The 23,115-nt window shown below is 52.8% G+C and overlaps 7 protein-coding genes across 7 annotated transcripts; 3 read left to right on the plus strand and 4 right to left on the minus strand.

Moving 5' to 3' along the window:
- Positions 1 to 1,068: 1,068 nt before the first annotated feature.
- J4E83_003168 (uncharacterized protein) lies at positions 1,069 to 2,869 on the minus strand (the record flags this gene model as incomplete). Its single annotated transcript, XM_049330105.1, has 8 exons — positions 1,069 to 1,266; positions 1,319 to 1,504; positions 1,558 to 1,771; positions 1,819 to 2,054; positions 2,104 to 2,382; positions 2,435 to 2,459; positions 2,514 to 2,595; positions 2,653 to 2,869. 8 exons carry the CDS (start codon positions 2,867 to 2,869, stop codon positions 1,069 to 1,071), a joined length of 1,437 nt encoding a protein of 478 aa, XP_049190601.1.
- A 327-nt stretch (positions 2,870 to 3,196) lies between these two features.
- ALTA12 (60S acidic ribosomal protein P1) lies at positions 3,197 to 3,694 on the plus strand (the record flags this gene model as incomplete). The annotated part of the gene is made up of 4 exons (XM_049330106.1): positions 3,197 to 3,265; positions 3,321 to 3,398; positions 3,451 to 3,592; positions 3,648 to 3,694. The coding sequence occupies 4 exons, from the start codon at positions 3,197 to 3,199 to the stop codon at positions 3,692 to 3,694; spliced, it is 336 nt and encodes a 111-aa protein (XP_049190602.1).
- Positions 3,695 to 4,936: 1,242 nt separating this feature from the next.
- On the plus strand, positions 4,937 to 5,722 carry J4E83_003170 (uncharacterized protein; the record flags this gene model as incomplete). Its single annotated transcript, XM_049330107.1, has 2 exons — positions 4,937 to 4,950; positions 4,999 to 5,722. The coding sequence occupies 2 exons, from the start codon at positions 4,937 to 4,939 to the stop codon at positions 5,720 to 5,722; spliced, it is 738 nt and encodes a 245-aa protein (XP_049190603.1).
- Positions 5,723 to 5,932: 210 nt separating this feature from the next.
- Positions 5,933 to 7,373, minus strand: J4E83_003171 (uncharacterized protein; the record flags this gene model as incomplete). Its single annotated transcript, XM_049330108.1, has 8 exons — positions 5,933 to 6,060; positions 6,109 to 6,220; positions 6,274 to 6,419; positions 6,472 to 6,657; positions 6,706 to 6,924; positions 6,981 to 7,054; positions 7,103 to 7,137; positions 7,197 to 7,373. The coding sequence occupies 8 exons, from the start codon at positions 7,371 to 7,373 to the stop codon at positions 5,933 to 5,935; spliced, it is 1,077 nt and encodes a 358-aa protein (XP_049190604.1).
- Positions 7,374 to 8,437: 1,064 nt separating this feature from the next.
- On the minus strand, positions 8,438 to 8,925 carry J4E83_003172 (uncharacterized protein; the record flags this gene model as incomplete). Its single annotated transcript, XM_049330109.1, has 2 exons — positions 8,438 to 8,755; positions 8,809 to 8,925. The coding sequence occupies 2 exons, from the start codon at positions 8,923 to 8,925 to the stop codon at positions 8,438 to 8,440; spliced, it is 435 nt and encodes a 144-aa protein (XP_049190605.1).
- Positions 8,926 to 9,740: 815 nt separating this feature from the next.
- On the plus strand, positions 9,741 to 11,307 carry J4E83_003173 (uncharacterized protein; the record flags this gene model as incomplete). Its single annotated transcript, XM_049330110.1, has 2 exons — positions 9,741 to 11,093; positions 11,263 to 11,307. 2 exons carry the CDS (start codon positions 9,741 to 9,743, stop codon positions 11,305 to 11,307), a joined length of 1,398 nt encoding a protein of 465 aa, XP_049190606.1.
- Positions 11,308 to 15,263: 3,956 nt separating this feature from the next.
- On the minus strand, positions 15,264 to 18,153 carry J4E83_003174 (uncharacterized protein; the record flags this gene model as incomplete). Its single annotated transcript, XM_049330111.1, has 7 exons — positions 15,264 to 15,972; positions 16,024 to 17,074; positions 17,127 to 17,305; positions 17,361 to 17,525; positions 17,580 to 17,841; positions 17,903 to 17,969; positions 18,022 to 18,153. 7 exons carry the CDS (start codon positions 18,151 to 18,153, stop codon positions 15,264 to 15,266), a joined length of 2,565 nt encoding a protein of 854 aa, XP_049190607.1.
- Positions 18,154 to 23,115: the final 4,962 nt, after the last annotated feature.

Below are 23,115 nucleotides of genomic sequence, written 5' to 3' on the forward strand. Positions count from 1 at the left end.
GGTGATAAATTTTTGTGATGTAATTACCAAAAGTGATGTCGTGGGTTTGAGAGGAATGGACTGCTGACTGGTGTCCTTATTGTATCTTTGTAACTATTCTTGCTGCTTTGCGAAGTGCCGATCTTCTTGCTAGGTACCATGGGTTTCCAAACAGCGCCGAACGACATCCCACTTCAACGATGTCCAGATATCGTCCTGAAGGTTGATACGCCAAAAGGTACGTTTCTCGAGATGATGGCAGATCAGTTGTAGTGGATGACCAACAAAGCATGTAGGGCGTGGTGTTTTTGCTACCAAAGACATACCATCGGGAACCACGATAGACATATGTCCTGTATTGATCCTAGGAATAGAAGAAAACAAGAAGCACATAGAGCAGACCTCGCTTTATCATTACACTTAGTACGTAATTCTTTGTTTTGAGCTGCTGTGTCATCGCGCTACCACCTCCTCTGGACATATAGCATGCGTACGCATGTGCGGGCATCGGCAGTTATAGCAGGTTGATGGCCTTACATTCAGTCAAAGTATCTATTAGAGGTGATTGGAAGTACCCAAAATCTGACTCATGCTAGCAATTGGCCAATCGTAGATACGGACGGTAACAGCAAGGTCACACAAGCCATCATATTCGGATTGGGAAGCATGTTCAATCACTCGACCCAGGAACAAAACGTAGGATGGATGCGGGATACTCGACGTCAAATCATCACGTATCGAGCTTTGAGAGACATTGCCACAGGCGAAGAGCTTTGTAAGAGGAAGAGCCGAAGCTGATAGCCAAAGACGCTGATAATCGTAGGCATATCGTACGGAAGCCACCTAACCTTCAAGGATGCAGATGTTCCACCACCAACGCCACCAGAAGACGAAATTGAACAGCTTCGAATGATTGACCCATATTAAGTAATATTTAGAAGTACAGAAAGTACAAGGGTTCTACACCTGTTTGCCACAAGAGAGAGAATCGCCGGGAAAAGACAGGTCAGAAGAGATGTGGGTGGCCAGTTTGGGAGCGATCGTTTTACGCCGAGATGTACAGCGCCAATATAAGAGAGAGAGGACACATCAGGTGCTAAGGGGCTCGGGCTTTTCGGTCGATGGCGTGACATCTGCGGAGCTGTTGTTGTCTTCGGCGTCGTTTCTCAGGTCGTAGGCGAGCTCGAAGCATTCCTCCAGAAGTTGTGTTACGCGTCCTTGTCCATCGGGTATCTCTTCGCCAACCATGAACTTGCCGTCTACCCGCATGTTGTCAATTGAGTTCAGCTATATATGAGTCAGTAGACGTATCGATGTATTCATGGCGTGGTGCACCAACCTTCATACTGTATGGGTACAGCTCTCTTGGTGAGGATACACCTCCCAGCTTCTTGACTTCGAGTAAGCATTTCCGAAGTGTGGTCAGCTGGTTGTATATTGGCAGTAATGCCTCTGACACAGGCTCTGAAGTTAAGAGCAGCTGGTAGATGAGAGCGTAGCTCTTCCTGAGAAGATAGAGTAGTGTCTACATCGCGTTAGCCCGTGAGCGTATAGACAATCACGTCTGTGAAAACATACCCTTTGCTCGTAGATCTCAGATGGACGTCCAAGTGCATCAACGAAATTACCGTCAACGCGTGCCTCGTCTATGCGGTCAAGCTGGCGCTGGAAGTCCCATAGATCAGTCTCACGAAGGGACCATGCCTGTGTTAGAGTGAGCTTCTCGAGTTTGTTCCGGATAGCAAGAAGTTTGTCGTAGGTGTCTTTGAAAGCGGGCGATATGCGTCCTTGCCTGCTCAGGTGTTAGTACGGATCGTAAGATTAGCGGGATGCACCAACTTTTGCTTGATCAACGTGACCCAGAGCAAATTACGGCGTAGCAGCGTGCCGATGAGAGTCTTGGCGTCTGGTGCGGCCTCGGGATGTTCGGTGGCTAGTTGCATCTTGTCGACCATCTCGGCCAGTTTCTCTTCAGTGGTTCCCTCCGTCTCATACGCGCGAATTCCGTGTTCTTTCAGCTCTTCATCGAGTTTGTTGAGCTCCTCTGAGTACTCCTCAACCTCTTCAAGTGGGAACTACAGTTCCGGTCAGTACACGGTAACAGCCTATTCGGAGTTTGCTAACCTTGGATCTTGCATTGCAGCCGCAAAGGGATCTTAGTATCGAGACAAGCTTCTCCCACTTCGGTGTCAGTTCGGGTGTCAGTCCGGATAGGTTCAGCTTCAGTTCTGCTAGTGTCTCTTCGCAAACTTTGATACGAGCATCGAGGAGAGTCAGCAGATGAGGGCTGTGACCTTCCTGCCCCCTTTCAACATAACGCCGGCAGTCTTGCAGGTTCTTGTCCAGGGCTTCCAGATCCTTTTGCGAGTAGAAGGTGGCTTCTTTGAGATGGTCCAAGAGGCGCTGTGGGATGTCAGACATTGACGTGCACATGACCTCCAACATGTGTAAATACCTTGATTGTCGATATATATGAGTAGCTGAACTACTGTCAGTAACTTCGTATATAACACATGACACCGCCAAATACTAACACTGCTGGTGGTTCGTGGTTCTTTCCGACGGTCAGATACGCAAGTGATATGAGCTGAAAGCAATCATCGAGCATGTAATCGACTATGCGACGATGTCAGCATCAACAGGCCACATTGGGCAGGTGGCAACGTGACATACCTTTGTTCTGCTCCAGGCGCTTGGTTTCCCGTATCTCGTTGAGAATTATGACCTGCTCGATAACTTGGTCGTACAGCTTCAAGACATCTTGGCTCTTGACATAGGTGGACCGATCACGCTTCAGTAGTTCCAGCTCTGTCCGTATGGACTGCAGCTTGTCGAGGATGGGCTGCTCCTTCGGATCCAGCGGAATCCGTGGGAGTGGGGAGTCGGTCATTGTGTGCTGCAGACGCTGATCGGCGCTGGTTGGGGAATCTTTCGGTGGGGTTGAGGCTAATCCGAACGTTGGTGAAAGCTGGAACTCTGCAATATGCGAACTTGGAAGTAGCCGGTCGGGAAGCCAAGATGCAGCTTGATAGCGGGGAAAGTGCCCGGACGTCACCGAGGGGCAAGTTGCCCTCACCCAACGCGCTAACGCCGGATGCAGCTAGACGTCGCTAAGCGAAAGCCACGATTAGCGCCGTCCACACCATCAATTCAATTCACCAGCGCCGACACTCTCAACATCTCGACTCACGACAGTATCACGATCACATCCGTCGCAATGTCTACCTCCGAGCTCGCCACCTCTTACGCCGCTCTCATCCTCGCTGATGACGGTGTCGACATCACTGTACGACTCCCGAGGTGCAATTCGCAATCGCGGACACAATGGCTAATTTGAACAGGCCGACAAGCTCCAATCTATCATCAAGGCCGCAAAGATCGAGGAGGTCGAGCCCATCTGGACAACTCTGTTCGCCAAGGTGCGCATACACGGACACGCTGGAGCAGAACACGGAATTGATATGTGAATAGGCTCTTGAGGGCAAGGATGTCAAGGACCTGCTCCTGAACGTCGGTTCAGGCGGCGGTGCTGCCCCCGCTGCTGGAGGCGCTGCCCCTGCCGCTGGCGACGCTGCCGGTGCCGAGCCAGCTGCCGAGGAGAAGAAGGAGGAGGGTACGTCTACCAAATATCCCTCGCTGAGCACAGAACGGAGACTAACACACAACAGAGAAGGAGGAGTCAGACGACGACATGGGCTTCGGTCTCTTCGACTAAGCGTCTCGTTTCCCTTCCTTTCTTCGACATTTGCCTTTATCGGGGTTGCAAAACGGATTCATCAGCGGGCATATTCCCATTGCTGGGGTGGGACAGTCACGACTATTCGGTGACACGACTTGCATACGGGCCCTCCCGGAAGAACAACGACGGCGTCATGAGATATGTTAGGTCGGCAGGTCAATGAATACTTCGAAAAGTGCAACAAACGGGTACACGTCGTGATGTTTCGGAGCGGTAGTTCGGTCGCCATACCAGCCTTGTGATGTTCGGTTTGTGGCTATGAAGGGAGCTTGATATAAGTGATACATTGACGTGACTAGGATTCCTAATCATGCACTAGTATCCCTTAGTCGGATAACCTGACTTCGTATTCGCGCATTCATATCATCGCTTACATGGGCACTCCTCTCAACATATCATTGCCCAAAGTCAGTACCTTAGCCTACCTTTACTATGAGGGACAGGCATGAATCCTTATGCTTGTGAAGTCCTTCGCAAGTACAGCTCACATTACATGTCTTCATGCCAGATCCTTCAGTCCTCCAACTCCGAGTTGTACTTTCCATGGCTAAGCGGATCTGCATCAGACACCTATACAGGCGTAGCTTTTGCCAATTACCTCATTCTCTTTCGCTTAGCCGCCATCTTTCCTTTGAGACTACCTCTCAAGGTCAGTCCTGCCAACATCTAAGACTTCCATAGCATGTATTTTGTGCTTCTCACTACTATCCACATTGGTCCTCTAGAACATTAACTGTTCAGAAGACTTTGGACAAATCCTCGCTATACTTGGCGCAGGGGCCTGTCACGCGCGCCAGTCTGATTGTACAGAACATACCCACCAAGATTTGTCGCATGTCTTTGTCCTCATGAGAAGAGCCACTACAATGCTTCATGCATAGTGAAAACTCGCTATATGGACAATGGAAGTAGCTGACGACTTCTGTCAGATCCGCTCATTTACAGGGTAGTAGAGTAATGTGATTGCGTCGTACTGCATAGAAACGATGTACCAACAAATCACGCAAATCACAGTGACAGTGAATCTCAAAGTGGAAAGAGGCAAGCTCGAAAGCCTAGACCAAGACCAATTTACCACCACGTGCAGTAAGCCAGCTTCCCCGACTGCTCCTTCCATTGCAACTACATCCCCGACAACTAGTCTAGAACTACACGAATGCAGGCCTAGAGATCAAACAGAGCTCCAGGTCTACGATGTCGACGGAAAAGATCGCAAGAATGAAGCGCCCCAGGTATTCAAACAGTAATTGTCAAAAGTCTACGGGCTAATTGTCTCCTAGTGAGGCTGCCCAAGAGCCCGTCTTCGTCATCGTCGAAGTAGGCGACGCCAAAACCAGGTATCACGTCCATCGCTCCCTGCTCGTTGAGCACTCCGGGTACTTCAAGAAGGCCCTGAATGGTCCCTGGAAAGAGGCACAAGACGGTGTCGTTATACTGGAAGACGTTGAGTGCAGCACTTGTGAGGGGAAAACATTTCGAAGTATGCATCACTCAACTAACGAGGCGATAGTCAGCATCTTTGTCGACTGGGTGTACTCGCAGAGGCTTCCAAAGAATGATGCTGCGTGGTGCGATGAGGCGGACGAAGACATAGGCAAGTCACAACTTGCACGTACCAAAGCTCTTGTTTTTGGAGACCGAATGCTGTCTCCGGTGTTCCACAAGACGGTTCGCGACAGCTTGGTCGAACACATTATCGAATGGGCTGTGTACTACAGGGCTGTCATCTATGCCTTTCTTAATCTCCCCAAAGATCACGCGATCCTCGATCTCTTTGTGGAGGTGCATTGCCGGGAATTTCAAGATTCACTTGACACGGTTGGAAACGGTGAACTCGAGCTTCGAGCCAGTCTGCCACACGATTTCCTCATGCGCGTCATCGTTCGTTACAGTCAGATCGCCAAGTCAGTGCTACCGGAGGGCGAACTTAAGCCGTGCGATTATCACGGTCACGCGGATGAAGAGGAGAAGAAGCAGTGCCAGGCGGAGGTGGATAAGGACTGAACGAGATCTTTGAGAAGTTCGCAGAGGAGATTGGGAATAACTTCGAGGCCAGGCGCATAATATGTGTGTCATGTTCAGTACTGTGCTCGTAATTGCATACTCAGATCCAGGATAATCTACATATCCACTTGCATACAAGCAAAATATGCACCTACTCCATGCCCTTATGCAGATACAAGTGAAACTTCAAATATGGAAATGTCGAATTAGCTATAGGTCGTTGGCACGAAGCAGCTCCTCGTCGTAAGACATGCCGTTGATGCGCTTCTTGGTGAATTCGAATGCAGTAAAGAAAATGGCGTTGACTATGCAGGAACGAGACATGGAGACACCGAGGCCTTGATTGTGTCAGTAGAAGCCTTGCGAATTTGGGAAGGTGTGCTCACCTCGATACATCCGGCGACTAAAAAAATGGATCTTAGGACGCGTAGCCTTGTCTTTACCTCCGACGAGGCAATTTCGCTGGTAGATACTCTTTGCCGTGTCGATCGGGAAAATCTGCAATACCTATTAGTACATGATTCAAGACCCCATAGGAAGCGAAAGCTTACGCAGGCCCAGCTAACCAGTCCACACAGTCCACCAGCCACGACTACAGCCAGTGGATGTGTAGGTGAAGTACCGCGCGCGTTGGCTAAAACTTGTTTCACACTCTCGTATGTCACAAAGTAGATGCCGGTGCCGATGGAATCTCTTACTGTCTCCTGTTAGCGCTTGCATGTCTTTGCAGCGATCTGCGGCTCGCTCACGTAGATGCAAATGGAAGCCAGAATACAGTCCTGTCCAACCCCGATGTTTGACCAGATTTTGTGCCGTCTTCCAGGTTCCCAAGTTCTGGTAGCTCTTGCGGACCGCTTCGTTCTTGCCGCCGCCATCGTTGCGCTCGGCCATCAATACGGAAATTTGGGCGCTCAATTTCGTCAATTCGAAGGGGCCTGACTGAATTAGCTAGCGAAGCATAAACGGCAGTAGGTCTGTCGTACATGCGATTACCGTGATAGCGGCACCCGCATTGACACCTGCCAGCCCGAAGCATGCAATTGTCGAAAACGTAGGCCACGCATCTCGGGTATTTGCGATAACAAGCGGGGAGCTTCCGGTAGTCTGGTAAATCCAATTGTCGAGCGCGTACTTGGATCGTTGGTATATGGAGAAGGACACGGTGCGGACGAGGGTTATGCTTGCGAGAGGAGACCAGACACCTATGACGCGTACATTAGCGGGTGCTGGCTATGCAGCTGTGAGCGGTGAGGCATACCACGGTAGAAGCCATGGAAGCCTTCAGTCTTGTAGGTGTGGCGAACGCAGTCGGCGAAGGAGTTGAACTTGTAGCTATGTCATGTTAGCCGTGTTCTACGTGAGCCTGGGGGGCTGGCGTACGCTTGCAGGCGGGTCTTGACCGAGTCGAGAGGATACTAGAAGCTATCAGCACTGGCGAAATCGACGACGCCGTGTCTGATAGGGATGCACATACAGCCGCAAATGTAGAGAGCAGACTGCTGGAGCTTGCAGCGACCTCGGTGCGGTACTTCTTGGTCCATCGCTTGGCCTGCTCGCTGCGCAGGACGGCTCTTGAAACCTCGGTCAGATCTCTGGGTCTATTTGGAATGTCCTGTTGTACATTTGGCCTCCCCTCGTCCTGCTTAGGCATACTGGCTATCGCTAGCTGTGGAAGACGGTGCAGTCTTCCTACGGCAATCGCGATCGGGCCAGCAGCCGGGCAAGCTCCATGAAGACCGCGGCGTCGTCAAGCTGGATGGAGGGAACGTGGGTGCGCGATTGGTGTCGAGTGCGGAGGTTGGTGGTGGAGAGGAAGGTCGGGCGACAATGGCTGGTGTTGGCGAGAGTGTATAGATGCGGAGCGCGGTCATGGAATGGTGGGGTTAACCTCACGCTTTGTGCAGCTCGCATCCCCGAAACAGTCTAACGGCCACGGAAGGATGAAGCCATTGGCCGCAGGCGAACGATCGACGCAACGACCTGCACATGTACCTATCTATAATATCCCTCAACCAGCGCTCGGCAATCGATCCCCAACTTGACACCAGCACATGACTTTGCTGTTGAATCGCGCCTGCCATCACTCAACCAAATCTCGTGGCATGGCACGCGTTTGAAAGCTACCACAGCTGAATGCGGGGTTCGCTCCAGCGCTCACATGTGAAGCTTAACACATCCATGTCTATAACTCTGGCAAATCACAGTTTATCATTACGGCAGCTAGCGTTTTCGAGCGCATGTGTTTCGCTGTGAATATATATACCATGTCATGCTGTGCTACTTCGGCGCGTTCAATTGCCAAAGTTAAGCTTTCCCTGCCCGTGATCAAACAGACTGCACATAGGTGAATCAGCTCCGGGTGCGTGTGACAAGACACTACCGGCCGCGGACCGCGTTCGTAGATCGACTTAAATTCGCTGTACCCAAGCTTACCTCTCTGCTGGTGTTGGACAATGCTGAACAAACCGGTGAACGTCTTAGCCGCTAAACGTGCTCGCGTGCAGCTTCATTAGCAGCATGGTGCATTCTTGGCCTTCTCACAGCAACGAACCTGATGATAATGATTCTTCGTTTAACGATCCTTGAGGTTCGTAGACACATATATTGAGGTGTCAATGTGCCTTTCTATAGTTTTTGTTCTTGGTCATGAGATCAAGGCCTACTGAACGACCCTCGTGCGTTGCTACCATCAGGGCTTTGCCTGTTCCTTGGGAATCAGTCCTTCTTTCCCATGATCTTCCTCAATTCGGCGTCGTTATCGGACCTCTCTACTGGCGCCTTCTGGTTCTCCTCGACCTTCTGCTGTTTCTTCTTACGAATGTCTCCCATGAGAGCTTCGCTGAATGTCCCTCTGTCATCGTCCAGCCTGTCCATCTGACCATGCCGCCTCATGCTCTCCTTGTGCCAACTAATTTGCCCACCGTCTGCCTCTCGATGTTTCTTCGCATTGAGCTTCGCCGCGCGTATCGACGTCCGGGCATATACGAAGAGAAGGCCAGCCATGGTAAGGGCCGCTAAGGGTGCCATGACGGTCTGGGACGTGTTAGCCGATGTGGGGATTACAAATCTGGACAGAAGCCTCTTACACGGCCATTGATGATGCCTCCGCCTCGTGAAAGACGGGCTCGCGCATTGGCCGACGTTGGCTTGGAGGTTTCGCTCATGCCATCGGCCGCCTTCGGCATGGAAAGCCTACCACCCATGACGAGGGTAGTTGAGTTAGGTAGAAGTGGGTGTGAAGGCTTTCAGCTAAGAGTGCGACACTCGGCAATGTCGCAAGGTCCGTGGTGGAGATGGTCTGATCTCTTTGGGTGACTGTGGATGCTTCAGGAGTCAGGATTCAGGATCCGAGAAAGTTTGAACCACTCTCATAGGCTGGCATGGTTTCCTGCCAACATCTGTCGAGCTTCAGTTGACTTGACCGACGTGAAGTTGCGTGGAGTCGTGTGTCGCAGGTGGGCTGGCCTGGAAGCGATGATCCAAGTAGCTATTGGAAGCGGTCTAGCGCATGCACCTCCGGGATGTCCGCACGCGTAAGGCCGAGATCGCGTCACCGCCGGCTGCTCCCATAATCGCAAAATCTTAAATCGCAGCATTACCAAGCGACACACATCGGTCGCTGAGATAGCATTGCGTGATAGTCGCAGGCATTGTCTTGTTCGTCCCCGGTCTGGAACTTCTAGCCTGCACAGAAAGCAGCCATACCGCATACCGCATACTGCACCTGCGTGGTTGGATTACTTAAGTCGTCCAATCCAGCCTCTGAATGCAGTAGTAGCTTTGGAATCTAATTATTCTGACGTACTCCATAAGTATCCGCCGTCGGCCGCGCTGCATCTTAATGCAAAGAACAGCTACCTTTAGACTGCGAGCTCTCTCGACGAGTCTCCGTACCATTACCCCTCCATCTACAGGACAAACTTCTCTCCTCCGAACGCACTTCCGCCCTTCACAAACCGCAGTGGCATCCGCACGCTTATCAAACCTCTCGTCTCACTTCTCCACCTCAAGCATCACCATGTCGTCGCAACCCAAGGAGTGCGATTACTTAGTAATTGGAATTGGCAGCGGAGGTATTGCCTCTGGACGACGAGCCGCCAAACACGGCGCAAAAGTCATCGCGATCGAATCTTCACGATACGGAGGTACCTGCGTAAACGTCGGTTGCGTGCCGAAGAAGGTTACTTGGAACGCAGCAGCGATTGCCGAGACCTTCAAGGATGCGCCCGCATACGGTTTCAAGGTTGGCGGGGTACCAGAGTTCGACTGGCCATACTTCAAGAAGAAGCGAGACGACTACGTCAAGCGACTGAACGGCATCTACGAGAACAACCTGAACAAGGACGAGATCGAGCACTTCAGAGGGCGCGCGAAGTTTGTGGCCAAGGACGAAGTCGAGGTTGCGCTTCATGATGGAGGCTCCCAGCGCATCAAGGCGAAGCATATCCTCATCGCGACCGGTGGACGACCGAAGCTACCTGATATTCCTGGCAAGGACCTCTGCATTAGCAGCGACGGCTTCTTCGATCTCGAGAAGCAGCCCAAGAGCATTGCAACGAGTGGCGCTGGATACATCGGTGTCGAGATGACTGGCATGCTTCACGCACTCGGCTCGAAAACACACTTCTTCATCCGCGGCGACAAGCTCCTCCGAACCTTCGACCCCATGATCCAAGATACCGTAACTCAAGAGTACGAGCGTCAGGGTATCAACCTCTACAAGGGTACCCAGATTACAAAGGTTGAGGATATTGGCAACGGCATGAAGCGCGTCACCTACCAGAACAACGAGACAAAGAATGAGTCGACCGTTGAGGTCGAAGAAGTTCTCTTCGCAACTGGACGTGACCCCGAAATTGAAGATCTTAAGATCAAGGACTTCGGCATCAAGCTCAACGACAAGAACCACATCGTGACCGACGAGTACCAAAACACCTCTATCCCCAACATCTACGCCATCGGTGACGTATGTGATCGCGGTTTCGAACTCACCCCCGTCGCCATCGCCGCTGGAAGACGCCTCTCTGACCGCCTGTTCAACAACCAGCCCAAGGCACACCTCGAATACGAGAACATTCCCTCTGTCGTCTTTGCCCACCCAGAGATCGGCTCTATCGGTCTAACTGAGCCCGAGGCCCGCGAGAAGTACGGCGACAAGATCAAAATCTACAAGACCGAATTCAAGGCCATGTACTTCGCTATGATGGACCCCGATGAGAAGCAGCCCACAGCTTACAAGATCATCTGCGCGGGCGAAAACGAGAAGGTCGTCGGTCTGCATATCTTGGGACAGGGAAGCAGCGAGATCCTGCAAGGGTTCGGTGTGGCGATCAGGATGGGTGCCACGAAGAAGGACTTTGACAACTGTGTGGTAAGTAATCACCCAACCTTCCATCCCCGTTTCGTCGTGCATCCGTGCATGCATAAGCGGCAATGCATCGGCTGTCGACTGCTGCAGCTGCCACGTTTGCGGGGGAAAGGAACGGCATTGTGCAATCGGCGTTTGAGAACATGGATGCTAACATGTGCTTCTCCCGCAGGCTATCCACCCCGTGTCGGCCGAAGAACTCGTCACCATGACTTAGACCGGTTGGCGTCTTGCATAGTCGTCCGACGCATGATACTGTATAGATTAGAGGGGATAGCTTATACTGGCAAAGATCAGAGGAGTCGAAACGATCATCTAGCTAATTACACACTCGCACTCCCAACGTGTTGTCTCCCGAACCTGCTTCGCATGACAAACTTGTATCTCACCACTGTGCCACACCGATGCAGTACAATGACGAATCAAAAACCACACCCACACCTCCTCGGAGATCAATACCAACATGCACCAGACCTTCTGACCCCTCTGACATGAGTCCCTGCAGCCCCAAGACCTTGGAGAGAGCTTGTTCCCCCGCCATCACAGGTCCTACCTGTCATCAACTGCCAAAGGGTCCTATTGTCAAACCGAAACTAATGCACGCGCGATACGCTATACGTGAATCCGGGGTTTTAGCGAGCGACCGTGCAAAAAGGGTCTACTGCACGCTGATGGCACATTGTAGCCGGTGGCTTTTGCAACGGGCAAATTGGCCAAACGCCCGTTGCAGGGTGAGCATGCAGGGTGAGGATTGACTCGAGCAGCTTCTCGTCTCGTGGTGTGCGTGTGTACAAGGGCGATCGCTACGTGTACAACACATGCGTGCGTACCTGAGTCTTGCTCGTACGTGAGCAAGACACAAAGGGTTGACGTTCGTAGCGTGATTTTACCCGAAGCGTTGCATGGAGATGGATGATCATAGTCGATCTTCATATCGATTTTGCGACCCTGGTAAGTGGACGATACGCTTCATATCAACGTGTGGTATAGGTCAGGCCATCGTTTTCTAGAGTTGTTCTAGTCAGCGGCGTTCCTGGGTGTCGGGTGCGATATATGGTTAGACGTATAACTACTACGTACACCTCATCCATCACACCTCAACGTCGCAGTCTACAACGACAAGGGTTGTAATGTAATTAATGTGAAGCAGCGACTAGCTAGTTAGGTGAGTAGTTGGCAGACTGGCAGCTTTCATTGCGTGGCTGGCGCTCGTTACCTAGGTACCATCGCTAGCGATTGCAGTTTAGCCCCTGCCCACAGCTGCAACATCGGCGTAATGTACCGCGATACCACCGAGCTGCCGGTAAGCTCTCGCTCAGCCAGTTCTCTGTCACTGCTTCATCAGAAACACGCAGGCCGCTAGAGCAGAGTTCGGTTAAGGCCTTATAAATCTGCCCTAAGCTCTTGTAGCTTGGAGAGCAAGTCTTTTTGAGGTTTTACAGACATTTGCACAATCTGTAATAGTAGCGGATTTCTGTAGTCTTTCGTCTGCTAGGTGTATATAAGCTGAATGACGTGGCTATACAAAGCCAAGTAGGGTATTCTCGCTCACTTCGTAAGTTTGCATCTAACTACTCGGCCCTACAATGTCCGCGAGGTTCCGAGCCAAGTGAGAAAGAGGTAACCTATGTATATATCTCAAGCTCTAGTCCATCTAGAAGTACCTCACTATCCTCACCCAATACGTACCAACGGAAACCATACCATCAGAATTCGTTTACCTTAACAATACTTCCTAAGATGCAGTTCTTCAGTTTTCTACTCGTAACTGCCATTACGGCTGCAACGGTCAATGCAGGGTGCTGCAATTTTGGAGGGAGTAATGGATGCGCAGATACTCCTAGTCGGTCCAATTGTGAACAGGCTGGCGGGTCATTTAGGGATTCTGCTTGCACTTCTCAATGCTAAACGTGAGTAGCCCAGCATTTGCCAGGATTCAAGATCTAACAGGCTTTATAGGCGGTCTTCCAGCAAGCTGAGCAAGTCACCCTGAAGGTGGTTGACAACATGCCAGTCCATTGTTACAGTCTACACAGAGGCGGCGCAATCGAAAGGACAACCAGAACCGGGAGCCGATGACTAGATGAGCTCCATCACGTCCAGCATTAACGCTAAGGGGGCTTCTTGCTAGATTGTATAATTTCAGTACTCACAATAGAATCTGAAACTCTCCACAGCCCGCCCATTTCATACTCGCTCAGTCTTTTTCTATACAATTGCAAGCATGTCAGTGTATAGAGAGTATCTTGTATCGTGTTGTATGTTGTACCGATTCAACCTCGCAGCTCACCAAGTAGCCTACCATAGCCGAGATCCAAATAAGATCCAATTCGGATCCGTATCGGCAGGTTTAGGTCAAAGCCACCTCCCATAGTTGTTCAGTAGATTGTTGATATCCTTTCGTACAAGGCCTATATGTGTCTACTCGAATCAAGGCTCATTTGTTGTCCCACGCACTCACATATGCCTCTGAGTGATACTACTGCCGATACTAATTCCGACTAGTCTTGCCTGCGCCGTTACGCCCCTGTTCTCAGGTTGGCGTAAAGGATGTTGCACCTGTGAGCAGGGGCGAAACTGCAATCGCTAGCGACTGGATCATGCGAGTTTGCCAATTCTCATCACAAGCTCATTTCCCACTTCATTTGCCGCTCAGCCCTGGCAGCCCTGCATTGACAGCAAAGGACCAACGGGTCCTCCCCGCCTTCGCTTGGAGCTTTTCGCGGGGTGGCTTCCTAACCATCATCTAGCATGCTGTCCGAATCTTCACCGTGCATTACCACCGGCACCATCGGACCCACATTTGCAACCTATCGCAACTAAGCTACTAGCTAGCCAGCACACCTTCTACACACGAAATGACTTGTGACAGGAAATGAACTTTGCTGACGTTCCAACAATATCATCATTCTCGTTCGTTAATGGACCCTGCAGTAGATGCCGCAATGCTGTAAAGCGGAGAATCTCGGTTCCACCACTTAGAGTTTTGCCAGCAACCTGGTTCCTAGCAGCTGTCTCCTGTGGCGCGAACGCCTTTCCGCCCATGTGAGTGGCAGTTTGTGCCTTCCAGAACGTGGTTCGGCGGTGACGACGATTCATCGCACCTAAACGTTATTTTTTGTCGGTAGGCACATTAGGCACCGGAAGCGCGTTCTCCGCGTTAACGTCACGAAGGATTCGATGCTCCCCGGATTCGCACTCTACAAGCGCACACACTTTTGCAAGCCACGGTGTGGAGACATTTGCTGTGCTGTAGTGCGGCGGAGAGGAGGGCCAAAACGGCTATGACCTGCATAGCACAGACACCTCGTGCCTGCGTCGAGCGTCCAGAATCTTGCTACGGACTCACCGCTCCGTGTCAATCAGTGTTCTAGACAGCTAGAAAGGAGGTGGTGTGTTTTGATCTGATGCTATTCATGACCATCCCACCCAAGCAAGGCAGGTCCCTGGGGTACGAGTGTTTGGAGATCCCCCATGACAGCGCCGAACCCCGGGTTACTCGTATGCGAGATACACCGCTAATGCGCATCGAACCGGGGTACACTTAGCGTCAACGCGAACACCAAGCCGTCACCCTGCACGTTGACTCGATATGGCCTGCTTCCGCACTTTAGCGGCTGAGCTGCCGATAAAGGCACCGAGGCCGCTCTCCGTCATGACACACAGCACTCAATACGGGCCTCCACTTCGACGCCGACACTAAGGTTCTGGTGTGGGCGTCTAAGGAAACCAACGGTACCTTGTCCGCAAGGTGGTGGAACTCGTTTGACGATTGTCTGGTCCATGTGGACCTGACGGCACTTACTGTTATCGATTGCTCTTCTGAGAGCACCTGGTCAATTGTTATTGATGATATTATACATTTTTACATATGGCGGCCGTGACATTCGTTTTCCGTAGATCCTAGGCTGTGAAGCTAGCCTTCCTGTATTCCGACTCCTTCTGTTTTGCGCCGCGCTGGTTTTGGTTGCAAGACCCCGGACCGGACCAAGCCGGTCGACAATGAGCCGTAAATGATAGCTCTCGAAGCTACTACAAAATGTACTGTGAAATGAAGACACAACCAAATTTAAACCCTTGTGATGATCGTGGCACGGTCGTTCCGCGGTTCCGCTGTGATATTGCGGGTGTTCATACTTCGCCGCCTTGATTTCGGCGCAAGCGGCAGTAAGCTCAGGTGCTCTGTCCGCTCAAGAAAAAGTCCAGCTCGCTTGGACCGCCCCTGCTGACTTCGTTCTCGGCAAGTTGTTCTAGCAAGCTGAGGAAAGGGTCCTTGCTGTCAGGGTCTGTGTGCACCGATGTGCCCGATGTGCTCCCTGCGCCGGGGGTCGGGTGCTGCTCGTACGGCGTCGGCATGCTCAGCATAGGGTCGAAATGAATTGCATGGTTGTTATCCTGGTTTTGGTGGAGGTTCGCTGCACGCGACACCGGTGATGGCGCCAGACTCGCAAACTGCGGCAATGGAGAAAACGAGAAGTTCGGCGAGAATGGAAGAGCAAGTCCGCCACCGTTAGCATTCGGTGGATTCAGGGAGTTGTTTGGCAATGGTGGGGTGTAAGGCCGTGCACCGGAGTCATTAGGATGTGTTCTAGAGTCCCCCGGGCTTGGGTTCGAGTTTGACTCCGAGGTACCAGCATCCGACGGTCGGTGAGTATGGACAGTGGGAGGATGAGTGGCTGATGTGGGTGTTGGAGGGATAGCTTGTGGTTGGGCCTGGGGTTTCGAGGATGAAGTCGTAGCTCTCCTTCTCTTGTTCGGGTGTGCGTTGGAGTATTGTGGTTGTTGTGAGGGTGCGGAATGCTTTTGGTAGCCCTGAGCGTTCCCGATGACGCCGCTGGTCATGTACATGTTGTTCCGTTGTTCGATGTTAAAAGTGGCAAGGCTACTAGTTTATTAGCGTTATGAACATATAGGGAAGGGTCTGGCTCTCTACCCTTCTTGAATGGATTCGACCGCAATGTCCATAAACGTAATGTGCGCTCCGTCGAAGACCTGGCCCGGATATCTGTCGAAGAAATCCTCAAGTTGGAAGACCGGAGCATAGCGCATGGGATTGCTCGCCAACGACTGGACTAGCTCTGTGTGACATCCGTAGATGGTTTGCAGCGTGTCGCGCTGGTGCTGGGCCCCAGCCCAAACAAAACGAAGCTCGGATAGCTGCTGCATCTCTCGAGACAGAAACTCTGCACTGACAGAGAAAACCTCTCCTTCTCTTCCTGGATAATGTGCTCCATGTACATGAATGGTGCCAGCCGTGCATATACAATAGCCGACAAAAGCTGGCCAATCTATAATGGAGGAGGCCCTTCCTATCTCGGCGAGTTCGGCAATTGCGTTGGCATGAAGAAAGCATAAGTTGGTCGCTTCTATTTGCCAGGGTTGGTGCTGCGAGGTCCCGGACAGCTCAGCCAGGTCCACAGGGAGGAAAGGCCGGTAGATGAGGCAATGTATGAGATGGTAGATCAACTTGCTGAGAACAAGTATGGTGCTGTCGGGTTGGCCAAAGAGAGCTTCGATAGAGGTGAAAGTGTCCTGCGTCTCCGATGCCCATATGTCGAGCTCTTGGCGAATTTTGGATAGGTTGGATAATGAGTGCCAAGGGAAATGTGAATCGCCTTTAACACCACCCGCTGCAAGGTAGCGGTTTGTTATGCCCAGGATGCGAGCTATGCCAATGAGCATACCCATGCTTCCTTGTCCACCTTTTCCAGTGCCGCCCATGAACTGCAAATTGCATCCGTTTGGAAAGTAGTCTCCGTCTATTAGCATTGCGCCAGAGTGCAGCTGCCAGCTCGGTAATCGTAGCACAATCGATTCATCCGCAATTAACGAGGGTCGCTTAGAGCCGGTTGCAGCGAAGCGGTCCATGAGGTAACATGACCAGAAGAGCCGGCGTCGTCCTTCGCGTTCGGCGGGTGTGACCTTGATGCCGGTCGGTAGTTCGCGATGCAGATCGAGCGCAAAGGCCATGCTGATGGCAGAATCTTGAGAGCGGAGTCAGTCTTGCGCAAAGTGTAGACAGTAGTGACTTCGTACTTAGCAGCATGAAGGTCTTCTTGCCCTTGCCCAGCTGGAAGCTTGCTTGCGAGAGGAGCATGAGCGTCTGCAGGGTTTCGATAGAGGGCTCATCTATCTCGAGTTCCAGCCGAGCGCGACGGGCATACTCTTGCCCGATGCGCACTGCAGAGCTGTATCCTCCGAAGTGGGGTGCATATCTGGGGTACATATATTAATTGCGATGAAGAATACTCAGGGATGGGCGAATCGTACCTGGCACTCACGGCGTAAATAGCATAGGCTAAGTGGCCGGGAAGCTGATTGGCCTGCAGTCGCTGTCTCGTGGTCGACTCGTCCAGGATGTAGTAGGGCTTTCCATGGATTCTGGCGAAATAGGTGTCTAGAAGTAGGTCGGGAGCCAGGGTCGGAGACTGTATACTAGATGCTGTTAGCAACGTCCAGGGGCGAGAATGGCGGGCTGCTAGTAGGTACCTTGGCTCGATGGGCGACATCAACTGGTTTGCATGGTTGGTGCCACTCGCGCGACGGGGCGTGGACGCATGCGGCGATTGTGAGGATGCGAGATCTTTTCGTTTGACGTCGGCTGAGGTGGTGCTGTCCTGGGAGGTGGGGTCGGTCTCGGTTGGGTCATCGCTCTTGCCTTCGGAAACCAAGCGCTTCTCCAGGCCGTCGACACGTTTCAAGAGGGCCTCGAGAACGTCGGTCTTAGGGCCTCTCTTCTTGGGAACAGCGTCTGAAAGTGGCTGTCAGTCCATGTTTGGATGCACTCGCGTAGTGTTGCGGGTGGAGCATACCGTATATACACGGGCAGTTGAACACTTGACAGGCTTCACAGGTCGGCCGTGTGCGATTGCACTTGATCTTGATTTTCGGTTAGCACGTGAACACGACGAAAAAAGCAGACAGGCACTACCTTTCGCTTTCGACAGCTTTTGCAGTTCATGGCCTCGCGGGGCTCGTTGGAGACGCGGCGGGCGGGTAGTCGGTCGATGCCAATCTGCGGCCTTGCCATTGCGGCCAGTGACTGGGAAACTTCGGTGGACATGGCGACGCTACAGGGCGGTGGACCAGAAGCATTCTCTGGCTGCAAGTGATGTTGATGATGGCGAACTGGACGGTAGGAAGAAGAAAGCACGCCCCAGCACGGCGTGAGATGTAGGTTCAAATTAAGGCCTATGGCAGTGGAGACAGGCAGGGGGTGCGCGGACGGCGAGGCTTGCTCTGGCGGGAGTGCGCGCCCACTCGGATGCGACTCAGCGTGTGCAGTGACTAGGAAGAGGTAGTGATGGAACCGCTGGGGAGCTTTGGACGCGTGACGACGATCTCGGGGTATCTAGCCATGCGCGGTAGAGCAGCCCATGCAGACGAGCGAGGCTTGGAACCGTTGGGCCGAGTCGAGTAGCAAAAACACGGCCATCATGAGGCCACTGGGGTAAGAGGCTAGCCGCACGTCAGGAAATCGCCCATCGCATGCCGTCCCAGACGGCGCACCGTGCCTCGGTTCTCAGCCATGCAGCTACTGGCAATTTGGCACGTAGATTGCGCCCGTCGCACGCACCCAGCTCGTCTCGGCGTAGCTGCAGCCTGTAGCGCCGGACTGCACCAATGTGTTCTAGAAAATCTGGGGTATCGCCCGCCGCCCAATCACGTGCCCCGCCCTAGTGCTAGCTGCTGCCCCGTCCCCGGTTACAGCTTCCACGAGGGCCCCGTCCCCGTCATCAAGAGCCACCCGCCATCCCTGGTGCCACGGCTGCCTCGCTCCTGTCACGCTGCATGTGAAGACATATCAATCATCAAATGTACATTGCTCATTGCTAATTGCTGATTTAAAAATGCCCCCTTCCGGACGCCAGACGTACAAAGTCATAACACACGTTCTGCCCCACGAGCTTCCGGATCGTTTCAACCGTCGTCCACGCTGAGACGTCCGCAATGCCATACGCTGTCCATCCCGCCGACGTCGCGATTGCCAACGGGTCGGCCTTTCGGGGTCCACTGGCCAAGTCAACGAACACCTTGCCTGCAGCCTTCGTTCCTGTGCACCCATGTCCGTTGGGGCTTCCATTCCTTCCGCCAACCCTGTAGTGCTTCAGCAGGGGCACCACCAGTAGCGACTTCTCAGCAGGCAGAGCCGAGATGATAACGAATGGCTGCTGCAGCCGCTTCACGTCCTCTACCGATCGTACCGGTGACACGTCAGTAGATAAGGGCCCGTGGGACTTGAACCCTATGGTATATATAGGCCCGATCCCTAGATTTTTCAGTGCGAATATCGACGCTGACGCATCAGCCTCGTTACTGGCGAGCAGCAATGCTGCCTGTCCACTGTACGCCGACGGGACAAAGTCGCGAGTCAGTGTCGCACGTATACCCTTCCACCGCGTGTTGTCTCCTATGAAGGAGGCGCTGCCGGTCCCGGGAGGCACTAACACTGTATCAACTTGTCCGATGGCCCGGGCAGCATTCGAAAGGGAAGGCAGGTACGGCGCCGAGGCTGCCAACGGCGGGTTGATGTAGGCACCGCCAAAGTTGTTGCGTCGGAGAATGTGCTCGATCGAAGCCTTCGGAGCTCTTTCTGCAAAACCGAACGAATGTGGCAGACTAAGCTCGTTGAAACACTTCTCAAAGAACATGGCTTGCGACGTTGATCGAAAACTGCCGATGCCGTAGATGTCCTGCTTAGGCATCTGGCCCATTGTGTGGAGCGCTGCGTTAATTTCGGCTGCGCTTAGTTGGCCAGGCGCCGCAATCATGGGTAACAGTGGATGAGTAATCGGAGTGAATATTTTGTTCAGCGTCCTTGATAGCTGGCCCATGGGGCCCATATTGAGGCCAGAGAAGGGAGGATGAGGATACTTGGCTTGAATAGTCGACCGGAAATATTCCAGCTCGTAGTTCTCCTGCATCGAATTGACCAGTGCGTACATCTTGACAATGTCCCCATACACCGCTCCCATCTCGAACAGGCGCTGTGTTTCAGGCGAGGTCCACTTGAAGCTGCCCGAAAAGTCGTGGAACGCCGAGATGATCTTGGTGCACGCCTTGTTCTCGGCCAGCTTCCTCCTAATCTCCTCTGGCAGCCACAATTCCACATCAATGTATTCGCAACCCCATTGTATCGCGCGCGCAAGGTATCGGTAGAACAGGGAGGGGTCGTCCATCGGGAACCGGCCATTTTCTTTGGTGCACCTCGTAGTGAAGATGATTGGCAGCTCCGTGCGTTGACGCAGCACCATGACTTGCTCGCCGACATACTTCAAGCTGGGTATCTTGCTGACCGTTCCATCTGGTAGAGGCTCCTCCAGCAGGTCGACTCGGATCTCGATGGCATCCGCGCCGACCGACAGGATGTCAAGATTGGGCAGTGCAGCGTGCACATCGGGGAACGTCGTCGATATCAGCGTCGTGCGCGCCTTCTTGGTGAGGTCGCGGTGGGGCCCGATCTGGCCCAGGACAAAAGAGAGGTATCGCGACACGTCGCGACGGAAAAAGGGCGCGCGCGTGTAGAGGTATTCGTAGTCGCATCGGTCGGTGATGCTCTCGTCCAGTTCATGACCGCCGTCCACTCGATGTGTGTTGATCAACAACCGAGAGCGGTCCCAAGCGTCCAGTTGTGTTTTGGCCAGCCCGCTGCTTAGCCCGTAAACCGTCTCCCGTGGTCCTGCCAGCGCTTCGTCCATGGATGTCGCCGACTCCCATTTCTGGCCCAGGACATCCGCAAAGATGCCCACAATGTCCTCCTCGCCTTCATTATGCAGGATCAACAGCGCCGGCCGGGCGCCGTTCGGGATCTCCTGCACGTCTATGACCGCGCCTTCCTTGAGACGGGAGGTGGTCACGCTCCCGGTTTGCACCATGGTGGCCATGGGTGAGTAGAGTTGTGCGCTGTTCTGCTTAGTAGTGTTAACCGTACGTGTTGAAGCCGTTGATGCGATGCTGGATCTCGGCGAGGATGCGACGGGCGGTATACAACTGGCGGACTCCGGCAACCGTCGCTACCATTTCCGAAACGTCGAAAAGTGTGAGGCGGTGGTGGGGGCTGTGTCTGGAGAAATACAGACGTCTCAGACTGAGCGCTGTAGATTCATCCGTGGGGTGGTGGGATGCAGGACCAGGTCTGGATTTAATCGCGATGTGTGTGAGGTTTGAAGATAGTGAGATAGTACCATGTCAAGAGCAGGTGGAAGCACCAAGCTTCCGTAAAACCCGCGCGTCTGTTGGCTCTAAAGCCGTCCTATGGCTGGACGGTGAATATGCCGTTAGGAAGGCCACTAGGCGTTGCTTGCTCGGGGCAGTAGGATAGTGAACGGACCAGCGCGGGCACCGTGGTGCGCTCGCCGATAGCTGGAGCTCGAATTTATCCGTAGACTCGCCATACCGTCGCAAAAGCCGCCAATTTCGCACCAATCACTTGATTTGCCATCAGTCAAGGTATTCGTGCGCCAAGTATATCACCTCCATCGCCTTCGTCTATTGCTGACGCGAATCTGTGGGGATTGGTGGAGAATGGGGGGTAGCGTCTGTCGTAGTGACATCCAAGGCCTGAGGCGACAACCGAATACCATATCTACGCCTCGAGGCTTGAAATGCCCAGCAACAACACCACAGATACGAGCTTGGTACTCGGATAGGCGTATATCGGTACTCCCTATAGGCGCACCGCTTGTGCGAGGCTGGCTCTGGAACTGCACGAGGCTGCACCCGCAATACAGTGGAGGCGTCGCATCGCAAACTTCAGCCCTACCGGCTTTACCATGAGCGGCATCCCGCGCTCGAGAGTAGTGGAGTAATGGGCCACCGGCGTATCTCGTGTAGAGACCTGTGCCCGCAATCTCTCGGAAAGAGCAGGAAATTCGCACAAGTGCTGTTATTACCCAGGCATCGACCAGAAAACTGTGCATCCACTACAGCTATCGACAACCTCCGTGGACAGCATCGGCATCATGTTTCCTACACGCAGCTCAACATGTCATCAAAGGGCAGTACCGCAATATACCAACATTAGGCTCGGCACCAGTTGAGGCTCCGTTTCATCACTAGACTTTAGCCGGCAACCTGGAGGAGGCGTACGGTCTAACGAGACCTCGATCGCCTCGTCAACGTCGGGTTTGGATTTTCCGACACCAAAATGCAGTGCAACCTAGGTCCACCCCACCTGCTGGAGCATTACATCGTCGATATCTGATGACTAGCTCATCATGACACTGGTTTCTCGCGATCGGGACGTCACGAAGGCCGGGAATACGTTCAGGCCAGTATGGAGGCAGCGAGAGGGGTCGCTGCTCTTCGGGTCTTCGCGCAGTTTCGGCGAGATACCTATCAAACGCTGCTGCGAGGTGAAGCAGATTGATTGATTCACTTCGTTATTCTTCAGCCGTCCGGTCTCGTCCAGGTATCAGAACGGATAAATACAACGAAGTTCAAACATGAACGGGACGCCTTAGAACATCAGCCGTACTGCAATTTTCCGGTCAAAGGTATATATCTATTCGTGGCCACCAAGTAGGCTACCTTCCAGCGTATCTCATGAACGACGCAGCTTTTAAGGGTTTCAGCAACCACCAGCAATCGGTCATCCACGTGGTACAATCTCTGAATGCGCTGTTTTTCGCACTCTGAGCATGATGCGAATCGAGCATCCTTTTACGTGCGGCTCTCACCAGTACGCACGCTTGCGCCATACGAACAGTTACCGCTGCCACGAGCCGTACCGAATTAGCCCTGGGTATCTCATCTCTGTGGAATAGGATTGATCAGGCTCGAGGACACGTAGTTCGTCCGAAGGTTTGTTGTGCGGTCTCAAAAAGGATGGCCATTTCTTGTGTACGGGTGTACATACGCCACATTGTTGGTTGCTGTCGGAATTAGCTCGGTCGATAAATCGAGCATTAGACTAGCACCTCGGGCATGCCCAGGTGGAGTGTGGTGATTCTCAGACGCATCACATCATACGGCCAGTCTACTCGTATCTTAGGGTTGAGCGCCTTCGACAAGCGATAACGTGGAA

This window comes from Alternaria metachromatica, assembly GCF_023757995.1.
Source record: "Alternaria metachromatica strain BMP 0045 chromosome Unknown scaffold_5, whole genome shotgun sequence".
NCBI classification, from domain to species: Eukaryota; Fungi; Ascomycota; class Dothideomycetes; order Pleosporales; family Pleosporaceae; genus Alternaria; species Alternaria metachromatica.